Source organism: Branchiostoma lanceolatum, chromosome 10 (assembly GCF_035083965.1).
Source record: "Branchiostoma lanceolatum isolate klBraLanc5 chromosome 10, klBraLanc5.hap2, whole genome shotgun sequence".
Classification (NCBI taxonomy): Eukaryota; Metazoa; Chordata; class Leptocardii; order Amphioxiformes; family Branchiostomatidae; genus Branchiostoma; species Branchiostoma lanceolatum.
Genome location: NC_089731.1, coordinates 14102286 through 14118477, shown reverse-complemented (window position 1 = coordinate 14118477; position 16192 = coordinate 14102286). Strand labels below are relative to the sequence as shown.

Below are 16192 nucleotides of genomic sequence, written 5' to 3'. Positions count from 1 at the left end.
ATATTTAGGAGAATATCAAAATTCAAACCAATTCTCCATTAAAACTCCAGTAGATGCTGATGGATCTTTGATATGTTTGCAAAATGAAGAAATGATCAGATTATAGATCCCCTGGCAGCTTTCTCAAGTACTGTAGCTGGACTTTTGGTTTTTGATATCTCGTGTTTTGGACATGTTATATTTGTGGTCTTCGAGTGGGGCTCGTGAAAAAGCGGTGTAGTTTTGATCCCACTAACAGAATATATAACTTAGAGAAATATTAAGACAACAATTATGTAAACCAATAATAAACCAATGTATATAGAACCTAATTTGCATTATTAAACTTCTCCATACTACCTAATCTGATATCCAATACAAAGTTGGCGCCAAAACGATTCTTCAGCAGGGGTTAATGATAAATTGATATAGCACGATAGTAATACGAGGCTGGTTAACATTCCACACAATAAATTTTGTACTTTTGATGCATGAACATACGTTTTTTTCCTATCAGCATTTCTAAAGTTGATTCATGGTGCATGGTACTAGTAAATGGTGGTATTTTTTCTTAAAACTAGAAAAGAAATTACTGGGATCCCTCAGAGTGACCTAAAGATGCAATGAAGTAGGTAAGTCCATTGTCACACAGTTTTGATTCGTGTTATGTTATAATAAAACATGTACACTTAATAATAAACCATGTTAAACTTTGTTCTAATATAATGTTACTTCCATACATGAGACAAATGCACGGCAAACACTAAGCTTTATTTAAAACATAAACAGTAATAACTTCATGCAACAACTCGAGGTCTATATATATTACATAACCGAAACTGTCACTAGAAACAGGAGGTTGATATGAAACATCAGAACTGAACTGAAAGGAATATATACATAACAGCAATATCATTATGGCGGATAATAGTAATAACCTGGCTTTACTATATCAGCCTATGCAATACTTTTCCCTTCACTACCATTCTGAACTCAAACTGAGTGCCTAAATCTAAAACAACATAGATTATCATTATTATGAAAACACATTACTGAATAGAAGCAAAGATAACTATCAAACATATGCTGATTAACAAAATAACAACATGGGTACAATAAAAAGGGACTGAACAGCAATTATTACAAAGAAATCACTAGACTGTATAGAAAAAGTGAGAACTGTCAAACATATTTTGTAGGTTACTAAAAATTACTTCGTTACAACTTACATCGCTACCTGTTTGAAATTAAGTAGAGAATAAAAAGCTGTTATGGCAAAACGTAAGGCGTTAATAAAAAAGCCTTCTCTCAGTTCTACACTGTTAATAGCTACATAACAAGAACTAAATAGACAAGTATGAACCACACAAACTGGTGTCATACATATGACAGGACAGATTTTGCTCACAAACTGTCTATGTCATATCGCTATACAATGTCAATGGCTTCCTCACTTGCCTGAAAAGCCCGTTAAAGACGCCTTATTTTGTACTTATCTGTCGTAAATCAGTCAGATTGTTATCATACACCTGTTTCCTTTGGTAAAACTACAGAAGCCTACTTAACAGTGAATTTGCATGTTCATCTGATAATGTTAGTCTGTCAGAACTTCTTAGTGGTAACAACATACATGTATACTTTCAGAATACTAAATATTCTGTAACTAGCATACATGTCCATGCAAGCTAAGATTTCATACATATATCTGCTTTAAGATGACCTGTCTCCTGATAGGGTTTGCTACACTCCTCACGTCTTAGGAGCTGCACCCTGTGTGAGTCTGCATGTGTCTCTTCAGATTACTTGTCACATCTGTAGGGTTTCTCAACAGAGTGAGTCCGCATGTGTGTCTTCAGAGAATCCAGCCTACCGAACTGCTTGCTGCGTTCCTCACACTTGTGTGGTTTCTCACCTGTGTGAGTCCTCATGTGTTTCTTCAGATGACCCAGATGACTGAACTTCCTGCTGCACTCTTCACACCTGTAGGGTTTCTCACCTGTGTGAGTCTGTATGTGTCTCTTCAGATTACCCAGCTGTTTGAACTGCCTGCTGCACTCCTCACAATTGTAAGGTTTTTCATCTGTGTGAGACCGCATATGAGTCTTCAGATGACCAAGCTGACTGAACTGCTTGTTGCACTCCTCACACCTGTAAGGTTTCTCCCTTGTATGGGTCTGCATGTGTGTCTTCAGATTGCCCAGGTCAATGAACTGCTTGCTACACTCCTCACATCTGAAGGGTTTCTCACCTGTGTGAGTCCGCATGTGTGTCTTCAGAAGATCAAGCCTGCTGAAGTGCTTGCTGCATTCCTCACATTTGTAGGGTTTCTCACCTGTGTGAGTCCGCATGTGTCTCTTCAGAGATTCCAGCAGACTGAACTGCTTCCTGCACTCCTCACACCCGTAAGATTTCTCACCCGTGTGAGTACGCATGTGAGCCTTCAGATTACTCAGCTGACTGAACTGCTTGCTGCACTCCTCACACTTGTAGGGTCTCTCACCTGTGTGGGTATACATGTGAGATTTCAGAGTATCAAGGTGATTGAACTGCTTGTTGCAATCCTTACACCTGTAGGGTTTTTCACCTGTGTGAGTTCGCATATGAGTCTTGAGATGAGGCAGCTGATTGAACTGCTTGTTGCAATCCTTACACCTGTAGGGTTTTTCACCTGTGTGAGTTCGCATATGAGTCTTGAGATGAGGCAGCTGATTGAACTGCTTGTTGCAATCCTTACACCTGTAGGGTTTTTCACCTGTGTGAATTTGCATATGAGTCTTGAGATGAGCCAGCTGACTGAACTGCTTGGTGCATTCCTCACACTTGTAAGGTTTCTCACCTGTATGAGTCCTCATATGTTTCTTCAGATGACCCAGCCGACTGAACTGCTTGCTACACTCCTCACACCTATAGGGTTTTTCACCTGTGTGAGTACGCATGTGTCTCTTCAGATCACCCAGCCTACTGAACTGCTTGCTGCATTCCTCACACTTGTAGGGTTTCTCACCTGTATGAGTCCTCATATGTTTCTTCAGATGACTGAGCTGACTGAACTGCTTGCTACACTCCTCACACCTGTAGCGCTTTGCAGTCGTAATCCTGCCACCAAACTCTTCTTCCCTTCTGCTTTCCACGTCATCAGAGCCAATCCCACTAGTTGCCATGATGGTGATAACAGCCAACACCACTTCTGTAAAGATCAGAAGAAACACTTATTGACTCATATCAGTCTGCAATGAGGTCATGAAGGAGGAGGCTAGGGTCAAACGATTCCTAAGATAACCTTGTGAATAACACCTCATGATCCTGTCAACCCTTACCCTGAGGATGATTCTACAAAATGGTGCAAAAAAAGACTTTTGAAGAAACCTAAGCAAGAACAATGAATTAACTGGAATGATTAAAAAATGGATGTCAAAGAAAAAATATGAATGTTGTGGCTGTGGATTGAACCAATGACCTTTCCCATGCCAGACGTTTGCAAGTCGACTACTTTATCAATTCCTGAACCACGCTGTGATTGGCTGTTTAGTGTTACTGATAGAAAGGTATAATTACTATTCCTGTATTTCCTGCCAATAAGACTGTTATTTGCACACCCATAAGCAGGGGGGGGGGGGGAAGAAACAATTACATACTCAGAGGTACTGCAACTGCAGAACTTTTCGCTGTGGTTTAATCTTCGCAGTTGTTTTGAAGACCGTTTCATTGCAAACTTAAAACCACTGCGAACATTTTTGTCCATGGCTTTAGCAGTATGTGACTATAGCACTGCCGCAAACTTAAAACCATCCCAAACACTAAATCTTTCCCTTGGCGCAAAATTAAAACCATGTGAACTTAATGCATTTACAGTACCCGAAAAAAAATTATCAATGCATTCTCTCTTGAAAGCAATGTTAACGAATGTCTCTAATTGTTACTTTGAAATCTTGTCCAAACACTGGAAATGTCATTTTAGAGGGTTGAAATATCACAATTTACCACTGGGCCCCCTAGAAAACTTGCCTTTTCTTGGCTCTCATGTCCTAAAAATCTACAAAAGGGCCCCCTCTCTAAACAAAATTCCTGGCAGTTTTCACAAAGAAAATCCATTCTTTGTATAATACTATATTTGTGATATCTCTGTACGGGAAAATAAGGTAGTGAGCCTCAAAAAGTGAATCCCCCTCAGTGAGTTATTGAATCTCCCCTCAAACAGTGAGTTAGGTAATCTCCCCTCAGTGAGTTAGTGAATCTCCCCTTAGTGAATTGGTGAAAAAATCAACAAATTTGATAGTCAGAGACGAGTCAAATTTATGTTCACATGCTGTTCTAAATACACATCATTGTTTGCGAAGGTCAGAAGAAGCTTCTACCTTCCACCAACCTAGAAGGAGAGTTACAAAACTTCACAAGTCATGAATAATTTCGATCACGCCGCGTTCTTTGCTCTAAATCTACTGTCACAGCTTCTCGCACGTACCTTCAACGTATCCCAGATAAAAACGGGTCTTGATGCTGAATCTGGTATCCGATTTCTCCGGAAATATCGACTTTAAGTCGACAGGGACCGACACAAAACTAGTAGCTACACAGAAAACCTTCAGGCTCCAGCTGCACAGCGTGCCGTCTGGACAGAACAACAAGCACCGCACAACATACATATTCATCCGCGAGGCAAGAACTTAGAAAAAATAGTGCGGATAGAAAGTTTGAAAAAGAATTCGAAATATGAACTGAGTTGGGTTTTGAAATTTCAAACCGAATGTCCATAAAATTGCCATAACATTTTATGTAACTGGCTTTTCTAATGTTAAAAAGAGAATCTGTTAGGCATCTGTTTTTCCCAGGGGACTCCGGAGGGTTCAAGACTTCAGCGTAAACAGGCTGCAGTGCAGCTGACCACCGCATGAGGTCATGTAGCCCCCCCATACAGGTATTTGCAAGCCAATGTAGAATATTTCTCTCCCAACTGATCAGGTGTAAGATTTTTAGCCTCTGGCTGGCATTTTTCCGATTCTACAATGACGATATAGACGGGCTAAACTTTTCGCATTGGTTTTAAGTTCGCGGTGAAGAGTTTGGCCAAATAATTGCAACTATAAAACCACCACAAATATTTCTGCATTTACAGTATTACAAACGTTAAGATTTCTCATTGATTATGCAAACAAGGTTGCATATGTTGTATGAGTTGATGATCTTTACCCAAATAACAGAAGTTTAGCGAGTACTATATTGGCAAAGAAGGCTATTCTAGTATTTTCTTATCAGTTATGCAAATGAGGCCCGTCATTTACCTCATTGGAGTTATACTATTTTCTCATTATGTTCATATACATCGCGTGCACTGCGAAACTGTGATATTTTTTAATGATATGAAATAAACCAATCATCATCATCATCATCATCATCATATTATGTCCTCAAACTGTCCTCATTTGCATTTCCTTTTTGTCAGTTACAGTTTTCAGTTCATATTCCCCATCATGTATGTCAAGAAAAGCAGTGCCCATCTGTTGACCCGCATATTGCAGCCCTATTCACAATGTCCATATGGTGTCCTCGTAGATAAGTCGACATTGCACAAATAGCACATTGAAACGGAATTTCAACTTTTCCTCATTGATTATGTAAATAAGGCCTTCATTTCCATAAAATGCATCTCATAATGTTGATCATCACCTAAGGTTCCTACCTGCACAAAACAAAGAGTAATAAATTTCTCAAGAAAAGATGTAAATCTCGCTTTACTGTTAGCTTTGGTTAAATGAGTAGACAGTTACGTATAAGTAGCAAACCTTCAGTAGTTCTTGAGCAGAATGAAAACTTGAAGAAAGGTTGAAATACATGTACATTATTATGCACTGTTGGCTTCTCAAAAGACTGTTTTTCATAAGTCGCGGTACCAGGTTCCGAACAGATTGCAATGTTTACTGTGACGTAATGAGCTGCAATTAACTTGATTGAGGGCCTGCATGCTCTTTTCCGCAAGGAGCCTATTTTTACCTCTTGTAATTCGTAGGGAAAGTCTTATTAGTCACGTAATTCGTAGCGAGGCGACCAAATTTTGCATAATCCCCTTCCTGGATTTTAGCGTAATACGTAGGGGGTTCTTCTGAATTCAGAGTTAAGTGTTGTTGGGACCCCCCATGCAGACCCTCTTGATTGCCTGGCAGCAGAAATCAAGAAACAGAAGTAAATGTATGCTTTATAAGATTCGATGTTCAATAACATCAGAAGGGTTAATATTTTGTACAAACGTCTTTGTCCATTGAACAATACTTATTGTTACTTGTAAGGAACTGTTGTATTCTTAGTGTCATTGGTGACACAAGAACTTTAACTTAACTAGGAAAAGCTACCATCAAGTAATGTGCACACACAAAAACACACCACAAAACCAGTAGAACCTTGCCATTGTATTTACATTAAAATGCATGAGTTTGTTCCAGCCCGTTACATCCAGCTTGAGTCCTGTACAACAGAACATAAGAGACTGTGAATATCCCCTTAATCGGTACATAATAAGTATACAGTAAACCGTGCATCAGCCCTTAGAGTTGCTATGCAGAGCAAGACATAGTTTTCAGTATTCACCAGTATTCAGTGGAAAGAGGGTTGCTTCAGTTCCAATCCCCAACAAACATTTACCTGGTAATACATTAACAACAATGGCACACTTTTGTGAAATCAAGCAAAGTTTGCAATTATGACATTTTAGATTCTTTCGGGCATAATACATATTATAGAAACATTTCATACTGTGATACAACACAAAGTAGTACTAGACTATATTTCACTGTTAAAATTACACCATTGTGCAAAGGCATGCTGCTTCAAAATAAGACAAAAAAACATTAACTTTCATACAATAGGAGATAACTTCAAGTGTTCACAAGCTAAACCGTGTATCAAACAAATTACACTATAATTAAAGGAATATCATATATCCAGAACTGTCATAATGCACATGCTATGTATCGGGTGGATGTTGGAACGTAATATATCAGAATAACAGTATACCATTGTATACCATTGCTCTATGGACACAACAATATTGAACCTGCATCAGGATATTAATCTTATAATATATACTAATGTGGGTAACATGGTGTTACATTCTCTGTACATGTTTCAAAGAATGTACTGAAAACTATACTGAGGCATACTGTAACAAATACTAGCACGTAGTGCTACAAAAGGCACGGGCGCTATCCCAGAATACATTATTACTTCGTAAAGGTGTTGGTAGTCCGAAATTAGTTTCACTTGGTCCTTGGCAAGCTTCTGTGGAAATCAAGTGAATTTTTGCACCATGAAATAACAATATTAAAGAGCATGATTAGAAATCAAGATATACAGTGTACATAAATTTGAGATTCTGCTTCATGATTCAAGTATTAGTGCATACATTCTGTTTACAAATAACAATATACTCCAAAATACCAGAGTAATATTAGTGGTAAGACTGCTTTTCGTGCAATCTAGAACAAATTATAGATTTTAGGAACCCTTATTCCTACATCCCATACATTTCAAATTCAAATGGACTAGTATCACATATTGTCATGATTCTTCCAACAAAATTGACACCCAAAATCATTCATTCTCTTAAACAAGTCCAATTAATTAACAAAGATTCACCCTTGTTACATCATTTGCATTGAAAGCTGCTTTTTTTTCATTCACTTAAAAGTTATCAATTTTTTTTCAAAAATGTACACACTGTTTCATTAACACCACGCGCAAAACAAGAAATACTGACTAGATGTTAGGCAAAATTTTCTGCTACTTATGCAAATATGTGCCCAATGCAGCAAATTGCACACAAGTAGAACGTTTAGCTAAAGCAAAACTAAACATGTACCAACAAAATCAGTGAAGAAATGCTGACCAATCAGAAACCCCCAGTCAAGCTGAGCTGACCAATCAGAAACCCCAAGCTGAGCTGACCAATCAGACAGAAACTCCAAGTGAAGCTGAGCTGACCAATCAGAAGCCCCAAATGAAGCTGAGCTGACCAATAAGAAGCATGCATTTAGGCCTTACTGACCAATCAGCAGCCAGCCTGTACCATACAAAAGTTACATTCAGCATGAAGAAGAATAAATAGACATCTTCTTTTGTTTACAACATTTGACATTCATACAAATCACACACACCTCAAATCTACAAAACTCTTTCTGTACTCTCTTTTAAGTACCATAATCTATTTCTACACATGTCCCCATTCCATGACACTCTGGATTTTACATCATACAAAACCCGCAAAGCTAAATTTCCCAACTTGTACTTTTGACACTCGCACAATATCTTCCAATGCACCAGAAAAAAGACAACGTTACTTTGCTTTCACAAGGAAATTGTTGCTATAAACTTGAAAGTTTACCACCTCAATACAAAATGTACAATATATCTAGTGGCTGGTCTTGGATATATCTACTTTTGTAATCATAGGGTCAAGTAGCCCTTGTCTTGGTTTTTGTGCATAATATTTGATAGTCAGTCAACTGAGCATTACATGGAAAAGATGAGCAATATTAGACAAAAAAAAGTTTCACATCATTTCGCACTATCCACAGTGTGGAATATAGTAGAACCCCTGCAGCATGTTTTACCACTGTGGCTTCCTCCAAAATAAATCCACATTATCAGACCACCGTGGTCCAATTATTCCCTCACCAAATCTATCTTGGTAAGCAAAGCAAATGTTCAACCTAAAAACAATAGTTTGAACTCTCCAAAATAATAGTATTCATTCAAGGGATTCAAAGATTGCTTTTCAGGTAACTGTACACACCTTTGCAAGTGCACTGAAGTCTATAGGGGCACCCAGAATTACATTGCAAAGTAATGAACTTCTAAAATAGCTATCCCGAAACTACATGTATATTTGTTCCAATCCTTTGTACCTTTAACCAATTAGAAAAAAAAAGTACAGTGTGACATAACATCGTCATATCATTAAATCATTATCTCAAAACAAATTATTCTCCAGTTGTCTTCCTGACATTTGGTACTTTGTGAACATGGAGTAAGAAGTGGTCTTGTGGAATTCCAGTGAAGTGAAGAGTATCTAAGAGAATGAAGAGTCTGTAGCAGTACGCAAAAGTACCTGTAGACACATAATTTAGTGGTCCTCTTGTGAAAATACTCTACCTAATCTCCAAGCAGATGTATTGGTCGGGCTTGTTCTGTGGCCTTATCTGAATTTCTATGTTTCTCTAGTATAGTTTGAGTAAGTAAACATCTCTCTTTAGTGGTCTGCGTTTTTTTCTGTTCCCCTCTCTTTCCATCTGTTTGGAGATTATCTCTAGCTTAGCCTGGTATTAATCCTATTCCAGATCAGGTTTGCTTCTTTTATCACCTCTATATATACACCTGTTAATGGAGAATAATTGGCATCTGAATATTTCAGTAAAACATTGGCAAGAATTCTGATTGACTCAGAGTACGACTGTCCTGTACGGTAACGGTGTTCGAAATGGCATTCTGAAATTTGATCACAGTTACACTGCTCCGAGTCACATTGTCCTCGTAAGGGCATGGTAATGGTGTCCGAAAAGGTATTCGGAAATTTAATCCCACGTTTCACTGCTTGTGTGAAATAATCAATACCCAAAATGAGGCAGGACATAAGGACCAACTGTTTCAATGGGGAGGGGGGCAGACTATTTTGTGTGTACGTGATTCTTGGAGCAAACTGGAGCTAGAATAGGATGGATACCAGACAGTGTCTATCTACCCTGTCAGTGGAACAGCGAGTTTCCATCAGGTCCGGGGATGATAACCCCCTCTCTGTACGCGACGTAACACGCCAGCACGGCCAGCGACAGGACGACGGCTGCACCAATCAGAGCCTTCAGAGACGCCTTCCAGGTGCTTTGGAATTTCGCCGGAGCGGCTACGGCAAGAAACGCGGTACACGCCGTAAGCGCGTACAGGATGGACATGGCAGTGTTGATGGCGACGATTTCTCCGAATTTGGAGAAGGGGACAAAGGTGGTGAAGCAGAGAGGGATGGCGGCGATGATGGTCGTCACGGCGCTACTGATGATTGACACGCCAATGTGGCTGACAGCGACCTTGGCTCGCCAACGTCGTAACTGTGCATTGGACTGAAAAACAAAGTACATCCGTTGTAAAAAAAGTTGTCACCACAATTTGTAAAAAAAGTTGTCACCACAATTTGTAAAAAAATGTTGTTACCACAGTTTGATTTAAAAAAATTGTCATCACAATTTGTCAAAAAGTTGTCGCCATATTTTGTAAAAAAAAATTGTCACCACAATACTGAGGCACTTAAGAAACACAGAAAATACTTCCTGTGGACAATTGTGTTTATCATAATACATAAAACATGGTTGTTGCCCAGCTCTCTTGTAAAACAAAGTGCTTTTCATGTTTCTAAGCTATGATGATCTTTCTAAAGCTGAAACACAGAAAACATTTCCTGTGGACAATTGTGTTTATCATATACATAAAACATGGTTGTTGCCCAGCTCTCTTGTAAAACAAAGTGTTTTTCATGTTTCTAAGTTATGATGATGTTTCTAAAGCTGAAACACTTTGTTATCCATTATTCAGTTAAATCATTTTGCATGATGCTGCTACTTCATAACATACAAGCATAAAGAGTTTTCTTTTGGAATTTCAGAACAGCAAAATCACATAATCAAATTTGACTAAGTCTTGATCAGTGTAACTAAAAAGTGTGACAAAATCCTACAAAGCAAAAACTGAAACACATATATAGCGGGTACCTGTAGAGCTTGGCTGGGCGGGTTCTTCCCTGCCAGTAGGTAGCCTTCGATGAGATGTGCACAGTAGTCTACAGACGACCCCACCAGGATGGAGAGAGAGATGGCTTCCACTGCCCCGATCTGCCACCCAGCGATGAAGAACACAGCAACAACACTACAGATCACTCCTGTAGGGATACAGGTACAGGGTTATACAGGCTACAGTGAACACAGCTACAACACTACAGATCACTCCTGTAGGGATACAGGTACAGGGTTATACAGGCTACAGTGAACACAGCTACAACACTACAGATCACTCCTGTAGGGATACAGGTACAGGGTTATACAGGCTACAGTGAACACAGCTACAACACTACAGATCACTCCTGTAGGGATACAGATACAGGGTTATACAGGCTACGGTGAACACAGCTACAACACTACAGATCACTCCTGTAGGGACACAGGTACAGGGTTATACAGGCTACAGTGAACACAGCTACAACACTACAGATCACTCCTGTAGGGATACAGGTACAGGGTTATACAGGCTACAGTGAACACAGCTACAACACTACAGATCACTCCTGTAGGGACACAGGTACAGGGTTATACAGGCTACGGTGAACACAGCTACAACACTACAGATCACTCCTGTAGGGATACAGGTACAGGGTTATACAGGCTACAGTGAACACAGCTACAACACTACAGATCACTCCTGTAGGGATACAGATACAGGGTTATACAGGCTACGGTGAACACAGCTACAACACTACAGATCACTCCTGTAGGGACACAGGTACAGGGTTATACAGGCTACAGTGAACACAGCTACAACACTACAGATCACTCCTGTAGGGATACAGGTACAGGGTTATACAGGCTACAGTGAACACAGCTACAACACTACAGATCACTCCTGTAGGGACACAGGTACAGGGTTATACAGGCTACAGTGAACACAGCTACAACACTACAGATCACTCCTGTAGGGACACAGGTACAGGGTTATACAGGCTACAGTGAACACAGCTACAACACTACAGATCACTCCTGTAGGGACACAGGTACAGGGTTATACAGGCTACAGTGAACACAGCTACAACACTACAGATCACTCCTGTAGGGACACATGTACAGGGTTATACAGGCTACAGTGAACACAGCTACAACACTACAGATCACTCCTGTAGGGACACAGGTACAGGGTTATACAGGCTACAGTGAACACAGCTACAACACTACAGATCACTCCTGTAGGGACACAGGTACAGAATTATACAGGCTACAGTGAACACAGCGACAACACTACAGATCACTCCTGTAGGGACACAGGTACAGGGTTATACAGGCTACAGTGAACACAGCAACAACACTACAGATCACTCCTGTAGGGACACAGGTACAGGGTTATACAGGCTACAGTGAACACAGCTACAACACTACAGATCACTCCTGTAGGGATACAGATAAGGGTTATACATACAGGCTTTCTGTTTCTCAAATAAATATTGGTAGATCTACAGGGAGCAGTAAAACAAAGAAAAAATACACATGCTAAGAGATGCAACCACAAATCTTGCAAAAACTCTTGCAAAAAGTCATAGCAAAGCAAGAACACAACAGCTCACTTCACAACACAATTGATACAAACAAAAGCTATCAAAAACAAGGAGTTCTGCTGCAGTACAATTGAAACCCACATGGGGCCCATAATTGAATACCATCCACACAAACCTTTCTGTGGTACTAAACACCATCCTTACATTGGCACCAGTATGCCTGTCCTTGGTGCTGAACACCATCCACACAAACCTTTCTGTGCTACTGAACACCATCCTTACATAGGCACCTGCACGCCCGTCCTTGGCTCTGAACACCATCTATACACACCTTTCTGTGGTACTGAACACCATCCTTACATTGGCTCCTGCAAGCCTGTCCTTGGTGCTGAACACCATCCACACAAACATTTCTGTGCTAGTGAACACCATCCTTACATCGGCACCTGCACGCCTGTCCTTGGTGCTGAACACCATCCACACAAACCTTTCTGTGCTACTGAACACCATCTTTACATTGGCACCTGCAAGCCTGTCCTTGGTGCTGAACACCATCCACACAAACCTTTCTGTGCTACTGAACACCATCTTTACATTGGCACCTGCAAGCCTGTCCTTGGTGCTGAACACCATCCACACAAACCTTTCTGTGCTACTGAACACCATCTTTACATTGGCACCTGCAAGCCTGTCCTTGGTGCTGAACACCATCCACACAAACCTTTCTGTGCTACTGAACACCATCTTTACATCGGCACCTGCAAGCCTGTCCTTGGTGCTGAACACCATCCACACAAACCTTTCTGTGCTACTGAACACCATCTTTACATTGGCACCTGCAAGCCTGTCCTTGGTGCTGAACACCATCTACACACACCCTTCTGTGGTACTGAAGACCTTTCTGTGGTACTGACCACCATCCTTACATCAGCACCTGCACACCTGTCCTTGGTGCTGAACACCATCTACACACACCTTTCTGTGGTACTGAAGACCTTTCTGTGGTACTGAACACCATCCTTACATTGGCACCTACACGCCTGTCCTTGGTGCTGAACACTATCTACACACACCTTTCTGTGGTACTGAAGACCTTTCTGTGGTACTGACCACCATCCTTACATCAGCACCTGCACACCTGTCCTTGGTGCTGAACACCATCTACACACACCTTTCTGTGGTACTGAAGACCTTTCTGTGGTACTGAACACCATCCTTACATTGGCACCTACACGCCTGTCCTTGGTGCTGAACACTATCTACACACACCTTTCTGTGGTACTGACCACCATCCTTACATCAGCACCTGCACGCCTGTCCTTGGTGCTGAACACCATCCACACAAACCTTTCTGTGGTACTGACCACCATCCTTACATCAGCACCTGCACGCCTGTCCTTGGTGCTGAACACCATCGATACATAGACATACATACTTGGTGCTGAACACCATCCACACAAACCTGTAACCAACACTACCAGTGCTACATACAGCTGCATGCAAAATTATTCAACCCCCCTTGCATTTTGGACATTTTGGCAAATTGTGGAACTTAACAGCTGCATAATATTACTAAATCATATAAGTGATAACAGATATGTTATTACAGTCTGATACCACAGCAAAAGTTAAGATTTTTTTCACAGTCCATCCAAAATAGCAACTTTCACACAAATAGTATGTTGCAAAATTATTAAACCCCTATGAGGGGTTGTCTTTAGTGCATAGTGCAGCATCCCTATTTATCTAAAAGCTGAATTCACCTGATGTAGACGTGAACAATAGCTTGTCACAAGCTTCCGGCAGTGCTCTTTGGAAACTTCGGCCCATTTCTCGTGGGCAATGGTTTCCGGCTAGCAATTTTCCGAGGTTTACGTACCGCAACAGCTTTCAATAGATCTAACCCAAAATTCTGAACTTATTCTAAGTCTGGAACCTGGCAACATTCTTGTCCAGAATTTCAGCAGCCACAATGATATTTCTTAGAAGACAGGTGGACAAGAACCATATGATTACTGTAAAAGTCCTGAAAAACAATTTGGCTGAAGGAGAAACTGTTGTTTCAGTGGACACAGTGCACCGCACACCTCATGCTGAAGAGCTCAAGGCCAGAACCCAAAGACCCACACCATTGCTGAAGCCATGCCCCAAGAAAAGTTGCCTCCAGTATGCTCACAATAACCTACGAATGCCACAGTAGTTTTTGGACACTGTTATATGGACTGACGGAACAAAAAAAAAACTTGACCTCTTTGGTCCTCCGTGTCAGAGGTATGTTTGGCACAGGAAAGACTACGCATACGCAGAGAGGAACACCCTGCCTACCGTGAAGCATGGTGGTGGGTCTGAGATTCTTTGGGGATGTTTTGCTTCTAATGGCACTGGGAATATCCACCGTGTTGAAGGCATCATGAATTAAAACCAGTACTAGGATATTCTGGCCAGGAAAGTTACCAATTCTGTTAGAAAGTTGAAGCTGGGGCGTCATTGGACATTCCAGCAAGACAATAACCCCAAGCACACATCGACATCCACATATGTTTGGTCAGAAAAATAACCTGGAAGGTTCTTGAGTACCTATAACACTCTCCGGACTTAAACCAAGTTGAGAATTTTTGGTTGGATCTGAAGACAGCAGTTGCGACACGTAAACCTCGGAAAATTGCTGGGCTGGAGACCATTACCTACGAGAAATAAGCTGAAATTCCCAAAGAGCACTGCCAGAAGCTAAGTGTGACAAGCTATCGTTCAAGTCTACATCAGGTGAATTCAGCTTTCAGATAAATAGGTGCTGCACTAAATACTAAAGACAACCCCTCATAGGGGTTGAATAATTTTGCAACATACTATTTGTGTGAAAGTTGCTATTTTGGATGGACTGTGAAAAAAATCTTAACTTTTGCTGTGGTATCAGACTGTAATAACATATCTGTTCATCACTTATATGATTTAGTAATATTATGCAGCTGTAAGGTTCCACAATTTGCCAAAATGTCCAAAATGCAAGGGGGGTTGAATAATTTTGCATGCAGCTGTATCCACATACCCAGTATGGTGAAGAACACAATAAACAGCAGCATGACGTGTCCTGTGAACACCACCACAGCCAGAATACAGATCACCATAGACAGCACCAGTCCGTAGATGGCACTGCTCACTCCCACTATCTCCATGAAGATCTCCTTCCAGTAGTCACAGGTCTGGAAGCCCGACTTGAGGCCGGAGTTGGCGGGAAGTTTGTCTATCTGCTGTTTGAGGAAGGCTTCCCAGGCCTGGTAGTCGTGGTAGGAAGAGAAAGACGACTGGCCCTTGTATGTGGTCTGGAGGGAAGAGAAAAGATGGTGGGGGGTAGTTAGATATACAATGTAGTTACAACATTGTAACAGTTATCTGTCAAATTGTACATGCTTTGGCATACCTGTATTGTTGCTATTGTAAATTCATTACCTCTGTGAAAATGAAGGTATTGTCATCAGTTTGTGTGTTTGTTTGAGCAAGAGTGTTTGTTTATTCTGTGTGTGTCCACAGTTCCCCAACTGGCATTTGAATGCTAGGCACTGACACTGACACACACTGACAGGAAGCTACAGTAGGTCAAAGGTATCAGAAAGGTGGCAGGAAATGTTTTTTTCACTGCAAATAGCAGGAAGTAGTGTTGGCTTGTTTCAAGTTCAATTTTGCCGTATGGTGAGAATCAAGGGTTTGCAGTATCTTTAGAGTTTCTGGTTGATACTATATTTGGAATACAGTGCATAATGCTAGCTGTGTCATGAGAGGTCACAGTGAAAGCAATGACCTTAAAAGCAAAGAAGATAGGTTCAAAATGCACAGTATTTTGGAGAGGATCAGACCAAAGACTTTGAAAATGGTACATACTGCTTTCTCTGCTTAGCACTCAGTATTTGAGAAAGAGTATGGTAG

At 40.7% G+C, this 16192-nt stretch overlaps 2 protein-coding genes across 2 annotated transcripts in view; both read right to left on the bottom strand.

Annotated features, from left to right (window-relative positions):
- Window positions 1-731: 731 nt before the first annotated feature.
- On the bottom strand, window positions 732-4688 carry LOC136443078 (zinc finger protein 678-like). Its single transcript, XM_066440144.1, has 2 exons — window positions 4442-4688; window positions 732-3166 (listed from the first exon to the last, which is right to left on the bottom strand). Exons 1-2 carry the CDS (start codon window positions 4626-4628, stop codon window positions 1779-1781), a joined length of 1575 nt encoding a protein of 524 aa, XP_066296241.1. The 5' UTR covers window positions 4629-4688; the 3' UTR covers window positions 732-1778.
- Window positions 4689-8445: 3757 nt separating this feature from the next.
- Window positions 8446-16192, bottom strand: part of LOC136443062 (protein dispatched homolog 3-like) — a 32610-nt gene continuing 24863 nt past the window's right edge. The window contains exons 16-18 of the mRNA XM_066440127.1: window positions 15318-15591; window positions 10725-10891; window positions 8446-10079 (exon numbers count right to left, since the gene is read on the bottom strand). Coding sequence (XP_066296224.1) covers window positions 9711-10079; window positions 10725-10891; window positions 15318-15591 — 810 coding nt within the window. The 3' untranslated portion in view covers window positions 8446-9710. The remainder of the gene's footprint in view (window positions 10080-10724; window positions 10892-15317; window positions 15592-16192) is intronic.

What these genes read in the sequence shown, in the direction of transcription:
- LOC136443078 (XM_066440144.1), bottom strand. Translation starts at nt 4,628, where the DNA reads ATGAATATGTATGTTGTGCGGTGCTTGTTGTTCTGTCCAGACGGCACG. An exon ending in TTATCTGGGATACGTTGAAG is followed by an intron (nt 3,167 to 4,441) that starts GTACGTGCGAGA and finishes TGATCTTTACAG; the next exon opens with AAGTGGTGTTGGCTGTTATC.